At 36.7% G+C, this 19,627-nt stretch overlaps 1 protein-coding gene across 3 annotated transcripts in view; it reads left to right on the top strand.

Annotated features, from left to right (window-relative positions):
• ZNF536 (zinc finger protein 536) overlaps nucleotides 1–19,627 on the top strand; it is a 338,017-nt gene that overhangs the window by 193,263 nt on the left and 125,127 nt on the right. For all 3 annotated transcript variants that reach the window (XM_071756806.1, XM_071756805.1, XM_071756804.1), the window contains one exon: nucleotides 14,429–14,581. In XM_071756806.1, coding sequence (XP_071612907.1) covers nucleotides 14,429–14,581 — 153 coding nt within the window. The remainder of the gene's footprint in view (nucleotides 1–14,428; nucleotides 14,582–19,627) is intronic.

Genomic DNA, 19,627 nt, shown 5'->3' with positions numbered 1-19,627 from the left:
TAATTTCCATGCTGCCAGCCTGCTTAAGCTGTGTCCCTAGTACACCCTGTCTTGGTGGAAAAGGGAGGTTTGCCATTGCTCCCCCAAGTGACCATGCCCACTAAATCCCTGATAATGTCAGAGGCAATGGGTTTGCCTATGATGTTGACAGTCAGCTACTATTAATTGATCTTATGTTGCTGGTTGCCTGTGTCAGAAGACCCTTAGATATTTAAAACATTTCATGGCTAGCACCTTCTGCACCACAGGTGAAAAGAAAAGAAAGATCTGGACATGTACCATCTCCTGTCTAGAATTCTGCTTTGACTATGTTGTTATGATGCGTATTTTTTCATGGAGTATTTTCAATAATGCTTACTGATGTAGAGCATTCTCAGCCAGAAGTCTTGCAAACCATTATCAGAATAGAGACAAGTGTGTAGAGAACCACTGTATTTGGTTTTATTAATTGCTATAGCTGTGGTTAAAATGTAGATTGTACTGCTGTTTTGGATCAGTCTTAATTCCAAAAATTGCAGTCATCATAGGTGGACTGTCTCTTCATCTTTTCAAATAGTTGACGGAATATGTTTCTGTGCTTTTTTTTTCCTGAAGAAAAATTGAAATAAAAGAGGCAGGAATTTCAAGTAATATTGCAACATTGAGTTTCCAAATTATGAATGGAAATTGCCATCATAGGGACTGTAAGTTTATGCTCATACTTCAAAAAACTGATGAAAGTGTATCTGGGAAAAAAAAACGCATTAAAAAAAAAAATCAAATTGCGTATTAGAAGATGAACAGGGATTCAACATGACTGAAACAAAGTTGACAAGAACCCTAGAATACAGAGAGAGAAGTACATTGCGTGGTAAACTGCACTCACTGGACCAGTACTATGGTGATGGCCTATCCTGCTGTTCCTTTCTGGAATGCAGTTCCACTGGTCTACAACAGGCATCAGCATGATGTCTGGTATCTAAGCTGCCTTTCTTAAGTTGCATCTTCTCATCATTGTTTATTTTAAATAAACAACACTACTCTCCTGCAGCTTTATGATAGGTAGCAGTATAGAGTTACTGACTGTTAAGTAGTAACAGGTTTTGTTTGTCCACCCTTTATTAAAATGTTTCAGCAGTATCAGCAGTTCCACTGCCCAGGATTCCTTTTTCTGAAACAAATACATATGAACTGGGTGACTGGGTATGTATCTATAGTGAGATACTGCAGAATCTGTAGCCAGAAAAGAACCAGTACTAGTAAAGTTGTTGAAATTATCTCGGTTTCATTTGACCAGCTCATACTGCCATTCATCTTTTCTCAACCCCATACATTACTTGTTGGGTTGGCCAGTCACACTGTAGACAGCTTTCAAATGTAATCAGTTGCAAGCCAGTTTGTTATGTACCAAATTCGGTGTGGCCTTGCCAGGCTGTTGGAGTGGCTCCCACTAGTACCATCCTGAAAAGGCACAGAAACATGTGTCTCCACAAAGGCAGTAGCCTGCATTCTCAGAGTTTGATTTAGTCTGCCCACCAAGATGGTACTTACTGCATAATGCCTAAGTGTAAGTTAGTAATTGGCCAAAATTAGAATCCTAAGACTCTGTGATTTGCAGGGTAAGATTTTTGGTCTAAAAAAGTCTCTATAGTTATCCTGAGATGTTCAGTTTTTGTCAGTTTCAGAGATTTATTTTGAACATAGGCTGTTTTGTCACAACAGAGCAAGGTGTTGAAAGTTTCCTATCTGTATGAAGTGTCTATCTGCTCTGGCTGATGCTTTCATCCTATATACTGTAGACAATTTTACTACTGCCAGTATAGTGAAAATTTGGTAATATGCTGCTCTTCCTCCATATGCTGTGTAGTTATTCACTTGTGAATAATAAGTACTTGTGAAACTTGTGTCTCTTCCAGATGTGACTTGTGTCTGTCATACTGTGGCTCAAAGAAGCCAGTTTTAAATAAGTATGTTCACTTTGAAAGATACATTATTGCTAAGTCATTTTCTTTACAGTCAGTCTTACTTTGTAAGGGTTAGGTTTCCTTTATTCTCCTTCCTTGTGAAGATGATCTTTCCTGCAGAGCTTACTTTTCTGAGATAAGATTTCCTTCTGTCAGCACTTAATGTTGTATGAGCATCATCAAACTGGTAATTTCATATTGGTGGATGTTGTGTGATGGCTGCAGAGTGGTTGTTGGCTCAGAAGATGCTGATCAGAAAGGGTGCACTGTAAAGCCATTCACAGCAATGAGAATCAAGCACTCACTAGAGTGGAGACTAAAAGACTGTATTTAGTTAGAAAGGCATTAAGTACCTGCTGCTGCTTTGGGGTGTAGGAGGGAACGTGTAGATCTCCAGGAATCTGAAATAAGGAGGTTTGCCACAGCATTGCTTTTTCCTTGCTCTCTGCTCTTAGGTTAAAGAAATTCTTTTAAGCATTGTGGTGCAGAAGGCACAGTGTATGAATTTACTCCATTCAGTTTTTTCCATGTTAATCTTAGCTGCCTACTGCTGAGAATTTAATTTTACAACAACTGAGCCTGTGAATTCATACTTAAGATAGTGCTACATGCTTTTGACTGTCCTCAAGATGATCGGTCAGTACCAAATACACTTAACTGATTCCAAGTATTTTTATGTATTTTCACTAGTGTGTTACAAGTAGCGTCCTGGGGTGGATTTTTCATTGCATCGTTATCTGCAGATTTTTTCAGCCTGGTGTGTCTCCTGTACCTTCCCATACTCTTATTAATATATGGAACTATCATTCAGATGATTATAGACTATTTCTATAATTTTTTCCAGTATTTCTGTTTCCCGTGTTGACCAGTCGTTAAGTCTGGCCCTCACAGGCATGGCAGAGGAGCTCTCGAGAGTATTTGGGCTGAAATGACGTTCTTGTGATGTTTGTGAGCTAGAGGAACACTGCCTGATGTGCTGGTAACAGAGAGACAGACTAATTCCAGGGTAAGGCAGGTTTCAAAATCGGGTGAGCATCATGTGACTGTATGTGTATAATTTAAAAGAATAAGAAAAAAGCTCGAACTTGAGCATACCCCGTCTCTCCAATTTATGAGAAGTGAAGCAAATGAATATGGCCTTGAATAGACTTTTTAATTTTTCAATACTGTATTTTGCCAACTTTAGTACACTCTGTTGACTGCTCAGTCAGACCATTTTTAAATTAAAAAGGAATACATGGTTGAATTATTTATTAAACAAAAGGTGCTTCTGTGCATGCAGACTACCTGGGTTTTGAATTTCCTTTACTGTTGGAGTTTGAAGAAAGTGCATTGCTAATAAGTTGGAGATGGAACACCCTCCTTTTTCTAAAATAAGTCTTCCTCTATCTCTGAGGCAGACAGTAAGCTAACTTCTGTCTCTCCAGTCACAGAAGAATGCCTGATCTTCATTGAAAAGTCTAATTTTGACCTTAGTGTGAAGTTGTTTCCTCAGTTTGGTAGATTCCATAGAAACAAAGTGTTATCAGTTTCTAATAGAGAAATGTGCTTGCAAATATTTTAGTCCAGATTATCTCCTAATTTTAATAGGTGCTTCTGATGGGTTAAAATAGGCATTTACTGGTGGATTAATGTAGGCAAGTAGAAGAAGGCTTGCAAAAATGTTCTACTGTGTTCCATCAGCCTGTGTCCCTTGAGGTTACCAGTTCATCTTAGGGGGCTGGTGAGTTTTTTGCACAACTACCTTGGCTTTGCTTAGTCCCCATTACTGCCTTTGTGCTGGTGGTGCCAATCTGAGCACAGCCAGCATTTCTTGTGCTTCGGAAGGAAGGTGGCTTCTCAGTACCTGAATTTCTGTTTTCTTGTCCGCTTCCCCAGAATAAAACAGCCACTAGATTTTGACTAGACAGTGTGGACTTTCATTCCCTTTGAGCAGTGGTCTCAGGGAAAGCACTTTCAGGCTGGGAAACTCTAAGGGACCTTCTAATCCATCAGTCTGACTGCTGTGGTCTCCAAAGCTTGCTTATAAATAAGTGGGTTGGCTTACCTGATTTTGAAAGATGAATTAACTCATGAATCTGAGAAAACATCTGTCCAAGAGGTTGATACTTCTTGTCACTGATGTGGGACATGATAACTCTCTGGGGTTACACTGAGGTAAAAAGGGTGTTACACTGCCAAAGTCCAGCCATGGCAGCGAGGAGGCTTTAGAGGAAGGGTTGGTGAGAGCTGCTGGGACTCACACCCATGTGTAGGAGGGTGGTTGTGAGCCTGTAGCTTTTCTGTGGAAGAAAAGCAGTGAGCAGTAGCAAGTGGCTGGGCACACCCTGGCTTTGATAGCTACAGATGGAGACCTAAAAGATTGCAGGGCCACAGTCCAACACCAGCACATGTAAAATAAGGCTCAGGATTTAGATAACTCTGTTCCAGCATACTGACGTGCATGGCCACAGTCCAACTCCAACACATGCAAAATTAGTTTCAGGATCATTCCAGCATACTGAAGCCTATGCCGAAACCAGTTATTGCCACAAGCTCAGCTAAATCAGCGTTCAAAATACTATTTATTCTCTTTTTTACCAGTATAGTTTAGATTAAAAATTTTATATATTTTTGGAGTAGAAAAGGGAAACTGGATTATTGATATTACAGTTCTGTAGGCAACATTTTTTATTTTTGTAGCCCACAAATAGCATGTTGTAGTGTCTGTGTACTTTAAGGCCTTTTATAAAACACGGATGCAGGTTGACCTAGTAATGTACTTTTTGAGATGTGACATCATAAATATAAAAAAAAAAATAACGAGTCTGTTCATGTAACATCACGTTTAAAGACATCATGGTCTTAGGTTGCCCACAGTACACTGTTAAACCACTGGGGGAGGAAAAAAAATACTGAACAGTTAAAGGATCCCTTCTCAAGATTGGAAATAATTTAATCAGTATTTTTCTACTGTAGCAAAACTCATTCAATTAACATATTTTATTTATAGAAAAAGGGTGCTAGTAAAGTAGATTCAGCAGTTCAGAGTTGCTTATAGGTATTTCTTCAAATACAGCTCATTTTTTCTAAAATGGGGAAAGAAGTTGAAAATTATACTGAAATGTCATGCACCAAAGAAGTTAAATGGGAGAAAAAATATTTACAGAGGTATTTGTATTATCTCAAAGCAGTCATTCAGTTTGAAGGCAGCACTGGAATGTTTTACATACAGTAAAAAAATATAGGTACTGGAAAAGTCTATACTAGCATGGTCTGTCCAAATGTTGTAATGCACACAGATTTGTTGTAATGACATTACTTTTGGGGGACTCTGTCAGCACCTCTGGAACCACTAATCTGTAAACAGAATAACAGTCTTTAATTCTTTTTCATTTTGTTGAGGGAAAACTAGTAATTTAGTTACCCGTAGAGTTGTTTTTATGTGACTGATTCCATTGTTGGTTTCTTTCTTACTGGCATGTGCAGAAAGATGTTCCTGTGACATTTTAAAAAATTTACATTTTTCTTTATTAGAATGAACTTTTCTAAAAACTGATGACCTGCTACCAGCACTTCTATGCTGATTTTGCTGCCCTGTGGTAAGATAAAAATATTGAAAAGGGGTTTTCTTAATCAGTAGTATGCAAAAATTTCTCAGAATGATACCTGATGCCCTGAGAGCTTCTTATAATGTCACCAGGGCTGTGGTTATGATTTGAAAAAATTATTTTTTTGTTTGTTGGATTTGTTTAAGCCCACCAACTCAGGGTGAAACTTAGCTAGTGTAGTTATTAAATATTTCCATACAAGTACTCAAAAGATTTAAAAATACATTAATTAATTTTGAAAACTATGTGGAGCTGGGTCTTAATTTGTGCCTTTTAAAATCACATAGACTTCATTGTTGGGCACATGGAAAGAATCTGGAGAAAATAGGTTCATTACCACTCTCTTCCACTCAGATTCACCCTCTTCCCTACAGTTTAATGACACCATCTTAGATTTTTGTCACAGTGTAGGCTGTACATTGTACCAAATGGCTGTGTTTGTCCCACATGTAGTTTAGGATCAAGATAGGTGTTGTAATGAAGTTACTGTTTGGCATATAGGTGTGTAGAGGTGCTAGGATGTGGAAGAAGCAGGTTAAGTATGGAAGCAAGGAGAAGGCATTATATTCATTCACAGAAGTCCAGTTAATAGTTATTTTAGTTGATTAGCTAGCAACTTTATTTCTTCCCTTATGAAACTGCCTCTACAGATCCTTACTTCTGGAGCTTAATCAGCAGTAGCAATCCATCCCAGGAGTGAGAGATCAGGAGTACTTAATTAAAGAGGGACTGTAAGGCAACTCTCCCAAATTGGGTATCTGATCTAGCCTTGGCATCAGGAGAGCAATGTAAGGTAAAAGTGTTTATCAAGCTCCATGTAGCCACTCTGCAAATCTCAGAGATGGGAATATGATGCAGACAGCCTGTTGAAGCTGCTATAACCTGAGTAGGATGGGCTTTAAGGCCATCTGGTACCTGAACACCTGCCTACAAATAACACATACAAATCCAAAAGATGGTCCAGTTGGAAAGCTTTTTTGCTTAGATTCCCCACTGGAATTTTCTCCAAAAGCAGTAAACAATCTGTATGAAGCGTGGAAATCCTTCATCCTCTCTGGTCAGTAATCAAGTATCCATTTCAAATCTAGGTGAGAGGATCAAAACTAACACAGGTGAGTCAAGGGTTTGAGTTATAAAACTAGTGAGACAAGCTCACATGAGAATCACAGACAGCTGTTGGTTTAAGCAAATAGTAAAACTCCAGATTATGCTAAGCTTGTTTTAAGAAAAGGAGGAGAAACCCATGGATTGTATGTCATATGGAAGGTTTGGGAGTTAACATTGCTTTCAGAAGTATAAATGAGCACCAGAGCAAATTTTGAGGACATGTAAAAAGAACATAGGAAATGCCAAAAAAAAGATCCTGAGTACATATCTGAGCACAGCATTGCAGATCCAAAGAGTAAGTATCTGCTTTGCTTGTGAAGATACATGTTCTGGACCAAGATGTACAATAAGGTGTTTTATCACTTCTGAAGAAAGCAAGAACAAGCAGAGACTCATTCCTGATTGTAATTAGCATTACATTCAGGATAGCAAACAAACCCATCATTCTGATAAATGATGAAGTACATCCTCTTCTAAAGCATACACTTTCCCTGTAGAAATGTGTAAGTCTAGTGGAATTTCATGAACCTCATCTGGCAAACTCAGTGATGTGGTATCTGAAGTGCTTGGATCTATACAGACAAATGAAGGCAGTGGGATATCAAAATCATGATTCTGGAGTAGCAGAACTGAAAAGCCAGTGAAGGATTTGAGTGGTGGAAGTGTTTTGCATGTGAAGAACTTAGGAAAGAGGATAGGATTTTGAAACAAATGAGCAAAATTATGCTAGAGGGAACTGGGTAGTGATCCATGGACATTTACTGTAAGCTCAGTTCTATTTAGGTAGCTCAAGGTTCCAGGATCCAGCAGTGATACTGTAAAAGTGAAGACTGTGCAGCCAAAGACAAGCACTGTCCTGGCTGCTCTCTGTCAATTTCTGCTATTTGTTGACCTCATTGAAGGACTGGGCACAGATCTAACAGAATAAATGGCAACTTACACCTTTTAATTATGCCATTTATGCATATGTGTGTGTGATTTTAGAATGGTGTTAAAAGTCATGAGCACTGGAAGAGAATCAAGAAGTTTGATAGGCCTGCATTGTGGATATACTAAAAAAAAAATCTTCAGTGCTCTTTTCAGATTCATTTTGATTCATTTATATGAAAACTAATATTTCAATAATATGCTAAGGTCCTGATTTAAATCTAGTCACTGAAGTTTCATTTAATTTGGTAGGGTTGGAGGGTTATATGGTAGCCTAAGCTTACTTTCTTCTCATGCTGAGCTAAGAATATGTGTGATGGTTTGTAGGATACTGGTGTATAACTGTAATCTTGGGGCATGGATGGTGTTCAGTTGATTTTGTACAACTGAACTCAGCATCACTGATTAATAAAACAATAAATACAGAAAATGAACTATTTTGTATTTTATTAACAATTTGCATTTCATATAGTATTTCATTTAAAATAAGAACAAAACCATACCCTCAAATCCTAAGATGTAATTGCTGATCATGTATCTCTTTGTTCCAGACACTTTTATAAAAGTGTATGTATTATGTATGATGTGACCTTCAAATGTCATGAATGCGTTGTGCAATAAACTGTCAATATTTGTGGCTATAAGGTACTAGATGACTTTTACAATAATTGGAACAGCTTTATTAAAAGCTTGGATCTCTCAGCTGGTTAAAGAGAAAGACACAGGCCAATGTTCATCTGGGAGTTTCTGTCTGCCAACTGTTAAATGAAAGACATTGTAAGGTGCTTAAAATGTTTTGTTTCTTTTTAAAAAAGATTCAGTTATAAAGGGTTCAGACAAAAAAAATTGATCTCAAAAATTTTTTATTTTTAAGTATATTAATTTTCAGGGCAAAATAGGCTCTGTAAGTTAATGGCAAGTAACCCTGTTTTTTAAAGTACTAAATCTGATTTTCTGTCTTTTAGTCACACGATTCTTCAAACAAGTCAGGCAGCTACAGTGATGTAATGAGAGAGTGTATTTGAACTTTGATTATGATGAAAGGTTTTAAAATTTTAGAACAATTTAAAAAGTAAGACTGCTAAGAACTCCAAAACAAAAACTCTATAGGGAATCTGATTAAAATAAATAAATAAAGAATAAAATAATTTTTTTTTTTAAAAAAAAGATAAGTATTTTGTGATTCACAAAACCTTAATTTTAGTTAAGTGTCTATTGATGTCTCTTTCTGGTGTTTATTTATAGCTTCTTGGGTGTTTCTCAGAATGTGTACTACAGTGAAAAGAAGAAAGATACAACCAGTGTTTGCATACATGCAAAGTATATAGTGCAAAGTGTTGTGCACCCATGGAGGGTGAAAAACAGCAGTCTTCAAATGCATCATGTGCTCTAGGCATGGGCTTAAGGTGTGTGGTGTCCCCAGGTCACCAGCCTACCAGTTACTAATAAGTTACTGAGAATATTTTGGCTCTCTTTCTCTTGGCCTTGAAATAACACCCAGGTAGCTGCCCCGTAGCCTCAGGTCTGAGATATGACTGCAATTCTAAATTCTAAAGGTTGCAATTCTTACCTCATATAAATGGTTATGGGCATTTTAATATAGACTGTATTTGAAATTTAAATCTATTAATGGAGGTTTAATTGGTAGCAGAGGCAGCACAGTTTGTGCCTTCTGTTTGCCTGTGTGGTTCAGAGAACTAAGTGGGAAGTCTGATGTCAGAAGCAGTATCTTTTATTTACCAGTGGAACCTTTGGTATAATCTTTATTTTTAATAATACAAACAGTGTGAATGCTGCTTTCTAACTAGTAGGTCTCCTTTCCAATTCTCTTCTAAAATAGCTCTCTGTTTAAACAAATTCTCTGCCAATCCATATTAATGCCTAAGAGTTTAAGATTCCCATATATGGTTATTATAAAACCTAAATCCTTGATGAAACAATGGAGACAGCAAGTTCTTCCTGACCTAAGACATTAGTAACTCTTTCCGGAGGCCTAAAATATAACTCTAATATTTAGTAATATTAGACTCTTTCATTTTAAGCCACAAACTTCACTAGCAAAAAGTGTAGTGACATCTGCTAATATGGTTCTAATTTCAAATTAGGAGGACTGGGCCAAATTCTGCCCTCATTTATATTGAAGCATACTAATTGAAGCTACTTCAGGTAACTAGGAAAATATAGTTAATTAAATCCCTGATTATGTTCCTATTTTCCACTGTTTTCAGTATTATTAAAGTTTCATCTAAGGAACAGGCAAGAAAGGTAAGGCATGTTTTCCTAGAAACATGTATCCTATACTCTTTCCCAGGGAATGAAGTCCAGACATCCTAATATAAAGGTTGCAGCAGTGACAGGATGAACACGTTGAATATCTTCTGACTCTCTTCTTGACAGTAGATTCAGGATATAATATTTTCTGCCACAAGATGTGCTAATATGGGTGGTTTATAGATCATAAAAAAAATAGCCATGGTCATTACCACTTCTCGTTGCACCATGCTTCATTAACATTTACACAGTTTAAAGGACTAAATATATTTTGAATTTCAGAAATATATGAAAACCTGGGATTATGTGCAGCTTTAAAGGCTTCTGGCCACGTTATAACGTCTGAAAAATGGTCAAGAGCAAAAATGTACATTTAAGTGTGATTATCTATTTTGTGAGTTGATTACCTGTGATGGCCTGGTTTGGGCTAGTTTGGCAATCCTTGTGCCCACAAGCTCCAGATAATTTCATTGATAGTTTGGTCTGCACAAGGACTTTGATTTGCCTCCTTACAACATGAAAGTACCTCTTTGTGAATCTCTGCACTTATATATGCAGAAAAAAACAAAAAACCCCTGATAAAATTTATGGGATGTGAATGTAGATGCTCCATTGAAATTTGATTGCTGTCATGACTGAAATCTGTGCTGCTACCTAACCAACTGAAAAGAGATTTCCTTTTACAAAATCAATCCTTTTCTAATCCTGTTTATGGACTCATCCCAGACAGGTAAACAAGTGGTACAGAACTTATATGGAAATCTAAAATAATTCTTTTTCTTTTGCTCTTCATATAGCTGCCTTGACAGCTTCTGCTTTGAGTACACAGATTCACTATGCACCTAAACTGGTCCCTTTTCTAGAAATATCCACTAAAGTTGGCATTCTGCCTCTGTAGCATCTCTACCAACGTGCTGAGGGCATTGCCAGCTGTGGCAGTGGCTTATTTCTGGGTAGATCATTTCTTATACCTAATATGGATTAGGAATTGCTTACTTTTAACTTCACTCTGTGCAGCAAGTAGATTTGCTCACGTTTTGGCCAAATTGACTCTTCTGTTATGCATCTAGTTGCCACTAGTTGATACAGATATCAAAGTGAACTTTCTTTCCTTGCATTTGTCCCCTGAGAATATGTGCAGTCAGTTATTAAGTGTAGCTGAGGATGGTACTAAAGAGGTATCCCTGTCATACCAGACTGAAAGCTGCTTCATGGCTGAATTCCTCTGTGTCCTGGGCCCTGCAGGTACAACATACATAGCAGGTGGAGGTCTCACAGCTGTTGCCTTCTTATATTGATACAAAGACTGACTGGTTTCATAGATAGAATTGAATGTTGCTTTTTTTCACTTCTGTCCATGACTCTTGCTGGGAACAGATGCCTTCAAAGTGAAAGGAAAGCTCAGTGCAAGTTCAGAGAGAAAGCTCAGAAGCCTTACACCTGGCATGTACATCTATGCAGTATTTTATACTCTGTTTTGTTATTTCCTGCACTCCAGTCAGGAAAGATGGGGAAGGGCAGGAAGACATTCAGGACATAGACCTGCCTATAATGGAAATAGATGGCACAAAAAGCAGTCTAATGTCATGTGCATAGAGTGCACATCATGTAGACCACATAACTCAGTGAACCACAGTGGCTGAAAGATAAGTAACTGCTCTCTTTCCTTCCTGATTCTTTATCCTCAGAAGTGAGCATCCCAAAGACAGAAGCTCAAATCCTAAGTAAATAATAAATTAACTTGCTGGGTCTAATCCTACTTCTGTAGGTCTCCAAAACATTATTACAAGTTTTGCACAGTTTAACAGAACTGAGAGTTTCTGTTTAGGAAGGTGGTCTCAATAGCAGAAGAAAGGGAGGATCAGAGGTGTGAAATAGGCAACTATTGGTAGAGCTGAAGATTTTTCATTCCCCACATACACTGTTGTTGTCAGTCTACACTCACCAGTTTGCTGCTTAACATTTTCCTTGCTGATCTCTTCTTTTTCTGTGTCACTTCCCCCCCCTCCCTTTAACTTCCCATAGATTGCTTTAAAGAGACTTGGTATAAAAAAAAAAACCCTTGGTAGTAGGGTCAGTGAGACTTAAATGCATTTTAAAGTTAAGCACATTTTAAACTTAAGTGCTTTGACTAATAGGTACAATTTCCCAAAATGGGGCCCTAGTAAGAAGCTGGGAGTAGTATTTGATGGGGAGAGTCGGCAGCCTTGAACATATCTTTTCATTGTTGGAAATAAAAGAACTTGGATGTAAAGCTGCTCATTCAGGTAGCGATGGCCTCCAGCGCTTCGGTGGGCTTTGTAGGCAAAAGAATTCAAAAGAAAACCCCTCAGCCCAGCTTTAAAGTCTTAGGAATGCTTTCACTGTGGGAAGAAAAATTCTTCAAGGTAAGGCCCCTGTTGGAGCGAAGCCTTTGGAGCTATCTACTGTATGTCTACTTAAATCTAAAAGAAAACTTCAGACCACCCACATCTTTCTTTGCTTCATTGTTGTTTTCAGTTTGCTTTTTCAGAGGGATTAGTGCTAGAGTAAACTCCATCGTCTCCCTGCCTTGAAAAAAATTCAATTTTGTGTAAAGTGAAAATTAGACTCTTAAATCTGCAAAGCGAGCTGTTTATCTTACAAATTTATTCTTTTTTATTGGGCCACACATATTCTAGATAGAAAGATAAAAGGCAAATGGATAACAGGCCATCATTTAGAGTGACATATAGCAAAACATAACGAGGAGACTTATTCAGTAAATTCCTCCTGAGTGGCTTGTTAGCTTTATCTATATATTTATCTATAATTCTCATATAGTATTTATTGAAAACCAAAATAAAATCCTGCAATTTATCAACATGCATTCTGTATTTTGCACTTCAGAAAAATCTTTTTGCTCTTAGAAATTAGGGTTTTTTTCCCAGAGCAGCTTAAGACATGATCATATGCAACTTTTGAGGAGAAGAAAAAAAAAAAAAAGAGGGAAAATCTAAACTCTTTAGGGAGAGTGGGGTTATATACCGGCACCTATGTATGTTTTGCTAGACTCCTAAAGACAAAATAAACTCCTGCTGTATGCTACTTACATACTTGTGAATAATTCAAAATGACAAATACTAGCTTTCTAACTTAAATATTGTGCTTTAACACTGTAGTCTAAGAACAATCAAAAAATGTGAAACAAGAATGTGATGTGAAAACTACCAGAGTTTGCCTTTTGAAAACTAGCAATAGCTTGGTTACATACATAAGTAAAAAGCATTTGTTCTTTTTTAAAATGTACTATCATCCCCTTCTTTCAGCTTTAAGTGAAATAGTTCAGAGGGATGATTTTGTAATAAATGATGAAATGCCTGTTGGTGTTACCTTTTCCAGAAATGTGGTATTTCTGTCTCTGCTACTGTGTGAATAGTTTTTATTAGAGCCAAATGTTTAAGTCTTTCTTATGTTCCATCACTTTAATTTGAAAGGCAATGCTCTGTAAACTGCACTGTGTTTCCTGACAGCTTTAGTTACACATCAAATGGGTAAAGAATGAACATTTTTAGTCAGTAGTTTATGGCTGGAATAATCAAGACTCTGCATGCAGATTTTAACTATCTGGTCCTCATCTCAATATAACCCAGAGAGCTCAGCTTTTGCATAGGGGTGTGATGATTCTCCATGTGTATTGCATCTCTGTGGCTTGCCAGTAGTGTAAATCTGGTTCAGAATTTCAACATTTGTCATGGTGCTCTTTGGAGAAATTGTGAACTTATACCTATATGTTATGTTACATGTGTCTGTAAGTACAAGATGATAGATGAGTCTTGTGTGGTTCAAATAACTTCTTTTAAATGTGCTACATTTATGCAATTTTTAACGTCTTGGGAGCTTTTTGTCCATGGCCTGTTTCAGTAATAGCAACTAATTCAACATGGCTGAGAATGACTCTTTCTGTGTATCAGGAGAGAGAAGAGATATCCTGGAGTCTCAACTATTGTATTTCACAACTACTAAGTGTAGCTGTAAACACTGAATTACAAAACTAGAGAGGTGTGGGTGAGAGGAGAAGAAATCCCTCGTCTGACCAATTTTTTCCTCACCTTTCCCATGATATTAGGTCACTTACTAGGTCATGTGTTTTAACTCCAATGCTGAAATGTTGCCACTGCTGTTGGACCCCTCCTCACTGAAATTCTGCTGTTTTGGGAGGTTTCAATATAGTGATGCAAACTTCTTCCCTCTAAAGGAATTCAGATTTTCATAATACTTATAAATTAAACAGATTCAACAAAATAACAATCTAAAACTTTTTTTGGGGAAGAATTAATAGGAACTAAGCAAAAGAAGAAATCAAACCAGCTGCTGACACAGCTGTTTCTTTTCTTGTATAATTCAGTTCAATATAAAGGTACCATATGCTGCTTAAAATGATGATAGGAAGATGAAATAATTTAAGACAATAACAAGAAAATACGTGAATTGTCAGCATTCTGTCAGATTTAAAGAATGAAATAGACAGGTGTAGTATTGACATGTTTAACTTTATGTTGTGTTAGCAGTTTTAGTGAGAACAGCTTCTGACATGTGCTGAAGTGATGTGAGAACATTTCTGTGTTGCAGACATTGGAGAAGAAGCTGGAAGATCTGTAGGAGTCCAGCAGCCAGCTTTACTGAGAGACAGGAGCCTTGGTTCTGCCATGAAAGACTGCCCGTATTGTGGAAAAACTTTCAGAACATCCCATCACTTAAAGGTCCACTTGAGAATACACACAGGTGAGAGGAACGAGTGAGGGGAGCACTGCTGACAAATGCCACGTGTGGGGGGGTTAACATAATATGTGGCGAGGAGTCTTAATTCCCAGTGTAGATTTGGACTCATTAGTTGGAGAAAGTCTTTTGCAAACGATACATGTGACAGTCTTAAATAAGAGCACAAGGAATGTGTTGTTGGATAAAGGCTGTTTTAATAGAATCATCTTTTCCCAGTTGAGGTTATTTCTGTCTCCTTCCCTGCTTCATCACTGTTTCCTTCAATTACCCTTGTCCTTCAATAAGCATAAGCCTATTGGTTTCAGACTTAGTTATACTAACTGCTTCAAAGGCCTTCCATAGCATCTGCTTAGGGATTCTGCATGTTTTTCTCAGAGTTACTATTTTTGTTCCATTTAGCATGCTCAATTTTAACCTCTCACTGTTCATATGAGTGCATCAGCTTCATAGATCTGCATTTTTCTTTCTCTAGAGCTCACCCAACTTAGTACAACTTAGTAGTAAAACTTACCATATTTTTTACACTGTGGTAAAACTTACCATGTTTCATTTTAATAATAATCATAGCATTTCTCTCCTACAGAGAGTTGCTACTGGTCTGGATGCTCACTTTATTTTGGTATGTCCCTCTTTGGCTGGCCTGCTCTCATGATAGCAGTAGTGCTACTATTACCGTAGTAAGCTATAACCATTCCATTTAAATTTTACAAACTCATTTGCTTAAAAGTATCTTTGTGCATGCTAAGGTTCATGTATAGACACAGTATATGTTTAAGAAGGTTTACTCTATCCATAATTAAAATCTGACATGCAGTATTGATATCCTCAGGTCCTGTTAACATCCGTAGAAATTCTGTATATGAGCAATATGGTTTTTTCTAAGTCTTAGGTATCATAGTAGCCTTTGGGAGAGTATGCAGCACTGGAGGTTTAGGATACTTCTCTTTGGAAGCAGACATAGCAGGCACTGTATGGAATCACTTTCTTTTTAAGTCATTTTATATAAATTTCATAAACAGACTGCTACTTTTCTAATTGATAGGTAAAATAAATTGCATGAAGAAATACATTCCAATTGTAACTTCATGAAAAAAACTTCACTTTTAATTTTCGTTTCACTAAAGTACCAGATAAGCAGTATTTTCCTCCCTTCCCCAAACTGCAAATCATATTTCTCCTCTGTGCTTGTGCAGATGTAGCATTTAATGTTGAGTTTGCCAGTGTGAGGTCTGATTTTGAAAAATTTGAAGACTGAAAATTATTTAAAGAAAAAAAGCTCATTGTTGAAACAGGAAAGTGTGTTCATTGTATTTTTATTCTTCTATCTTTGGATTGTGGAGTAGGAGTATACCACACTGGTTCAATCTGAATTTTAACATTTTTCACACTAACGGGGTTTTATCTGATTGGATTGCAAACAATGTAGGGCAGGAATATTCTTTTCTGTTTGTTGGCCTTTAAAAAAAAAGGGAAAAAAAAAAAAAAAAAAAAGGAAGAAGCAGCAATGAATTATTTTCTTGGAAAACACTCTTTAAGCTATGAGATTTAAACAGTTTGATTTTTTTACTATCGTAGATGCAAATAAAAATTCTTTAAAATGAACTGAGGATACCCATCTCTCCCTTTTGCTTTAGTATATAGTGGTCATTTTATTCCTATTTTAAAGATGGCAGTGATTAAACGTTTGGTATTTGGGGCTTAGAACTAATGGAAAGTAAATTAATTGCAATGGAAACATTCCATAAAGCTTGCATATTAAAAATGACTAAACAAAATTAAAACAAGAAAAAATAAACCATGTGTAAAATAAATAAATATAAAGGAAAACATCATACAGACTGTTGAAACAACATTTGTAATATATTATAAAATCATTATATTTTCAAAATAGATAACGATCAATTTCCATTAGGCTGAGAACAAAGTATTTGTAAATAATGGCAGGAATATGTATGGCAAATTGCAGCAATGTTTTACATGTTGAAAATAATCCTAATAAATATTATAAAAATGTAAATTGGCAAATTACTAGTTATTAAATAAAAATTAAGTTGTTTTGCAGTAAATGGAAATGATGTAATAGATACCAGTTATTAAACAAATATTTGTTAGCTCATACTTATCAAGGACAGTTTCCTGCATTTTATGTCACACTCTGTCTTTATTATATGCTTGGATCATATAACTGACTGATAAAAAACACTTTACTGTATTTCTCCACTACATTAACTCAATTACTGTTCTTGTTCTCACAGCACCTGTTTGTTAGGGATGAGCTCAAGCAGTTCAGCAGAAATCAGGTTCCTTCAAACATCTGTGTGTTTGGAGGCACAGGAGTAGCTTGGTTTGGTACGCATGCCAAGACAAGACCCAAAATCTGATCCAGCCAGGAGGTGCTTCTGTGGCAATTGGCCCAAAAAAGCTAGAGAAGCTGTTTAATCCTCCATAAGAGGAGTAAGCTGTGCTCTGTTTTAGAAGAATTAGCTTGTGGCTTGAGTTGCTTTTTTTTTCCTTCTGCTGGATATTTCATGGCTTCAACCTTCTTCACACTGAGTCACAGTTTTGGTGAGGTTTACTATTGTATAATAAGCTTCTGAAGGAAAAAAAAAAAGTATATCGAGGTTTTATTTAGCACCCTCAGTTGAGTCCCAACACTCAATTTTAGAGGATTTTTCTTCTTGTCTAATTCAAAGACACTCAGCCAGGAAGAGCTTTAAGGGGCAGACAGTCAGATTTCTGATTTTTACCATGTGATAAGAAGAAAAGGGCATGATTATGTGAAGTCAGTTTCTCCTCTTTCTTGCTCCAAAACCAGTTCAAGGATGAGACAGCTCCTTAGTACAATCCTGAGAGAAGAGAGGGAAGACTCTCAGGGCAAAATTCTTCAGAGGCTTGGGGGTTCAGAGGGGACAGACAGAACTTTTGTAGCCCTCCTTGAGAACTTCTGGATGTTGACCAGTAAGTAGAGATGGGCTGTATGGTCCTGCTTCTTCAAAGCTTTGATTTACACAAACTCTGAGCAGATGCAGAAGGTAAAGCATGTGGATGCACCAGTAGTGCAGAGCAGCAGGGTGGACCAGCCACTTCGTGATTCAGCTTCCTTGTTATAAATTAATAGATAATGCAGCTGAGAAGGCTGTAATGCAGAAGGCTTACAGATGATCAGACTCTGTGAAAAAGAAAACCATCTAAGCATCTCAAACCTATAAAGTGCCATATGCAGTTGCCTCCAGAGTTTCCATTTTTCTCCTTGGGGGTCAATAATTTAAGGTTCTTTTATTCAGGGAGCTGAGCATCTTCTTTATTTTCTTTAGCATTCTCAGTTCCATGGAAATCAAGTAAATGGGTGTGGTTTTTACTTTGCATACCTTAGCCTTTGGAATGCACAGAAAAAGTTAAGTGTAAAAAATTCATGTTTCTTATGTCTTACATTTGACAAGTGACACATTATGTAGGACCCAGTTTCAGATCAGCTCTAGCACCTGTTTGCACCTTGCATTAGCATTCAAAAGCTATTGCAGATGTAGACCAGTATGGGTAGTGTGGCCATTTAGTCCTCAGGTATGACTAGACAGTTAAATCCCATCACTAATGAAAAAAAAGAATAACATGAATGAGCAAAGTAGAGCCCTGAAGAAGGTTTGAGTTGTACTGCACCAAAAAAAAATTGAGAAAGATAGGGAAAGGAAGAAAAACCATGGCAGGGCTGTGTCCATTAACTGAGAATATGTTACAGTGTGTGTGACACAAATCTTACATATATTAAATATATTACATACATTTACAGTGTTACTGCATTTTCCCTTGGGAATGTGACTAGCCAATTTTAAAACTTGCTTAGATGAACTGATGAAATACAGTAAAAAGGGTGCTGTTTTAAATGAATCAAATTCACATTTTCTTCCTAAAAAAAGACTGCCTGTTGCCATTCTCTGAAGGCGCTTGTAGTGGGATGAGCAATATGAATAATTAAGGAAAATGGGTATGTGTGCTCCAAGAGGAGACAATTTTGGTATTGAACATCCTTTATTCTTACATTTCTAAGATGAACTAAAAGGACTTTTCATTTCTCTAGATTTCTCCAGATTTCCCATCCTTAACATTGTGCAGCATGCCTCTTCTCCTGTCTTAATGACATCCCAAACTTTTGTTGAAAATAATTGATTGAATTTAAATTTCCTTAAAAGTTTAAGAGGTAATGTTACAGTATAAATTTCCTACCAAACACTAAGTAGGGAAATATCCATTAGTGAAATTAACTACAGTTTCTAGGTAGCTAACAATGTGCAGTATACAGTAGGGCATGGCTAATGAACACTGCAGTGGGTGATATTTCATTATACAAATTAATGCTCACATTTTAATGGGAAAGTCACATAATGAATCTCAGCTTCAGTGACAGCAATTAGAGACACAGATTGTCCCCTTCTGGACAAGGCACTGTTTAGCAATAAGCAGCTGTGTAAAAAGTCTTCAGGTTTACAACATATATATATGCTTTGGGGGAATTAGTGTACAGTTTATATTAATGTACTGAATCTTCCTTGCAAAGTAACAGCCATATTTATCTCTCTGCATTTTAACTAAGTAAAGACATGTAAAAAGACTAAATAAATATTGTAGATGAGATATAAGTAAGGGGAAATATTCAATTATAAAACTTTATAAAAATTAAAATACTTTAATGTAATACTGAATGCATAGTTGAAAAATCCACAATAAACTGACTGAAAAACATTAAAAGCCATTCCTTTTTCAGTGTAGGGATAGTTTCATCTTAAATAATAGAGAAAAAGCAGTAGTAAAAGGAAGTAGTAAAGAGAAGAAGTTAACTAGTATTTCTGACAAACAGATTAATTGTGTGGTGAAACATGTGCAGGATCCAAAAATAATCCTACAGAACCTTTGATATTCCATTTGGTCTAAAAAGTGTGAAGTGAATGATTAGAATGATAAAAGAAATTACCGTGTAAGAATAGGCATAATAATGAACTAATTAAACCATACAGCAATTCATTTCTAAAATATCTGCTGCACAATGGATAAAAT

Source organism: Heliangelus exortis, chromosome 13 (assembly GCF_036169615.1).
Source record: "Heliangelus exortis chromosome 13, bHelExo1.hap1, whole genome shotgun sequence".
Taxonomy (NCBI): Eukaryota; Metazoa; Chordata; class Aves; order Apodiformes; family Trochilidae; genus Heliangelus; species Heliangelus exortis.
This window is presented reverse-complemented; position numbering and strand designations above follow the sequence as displayed.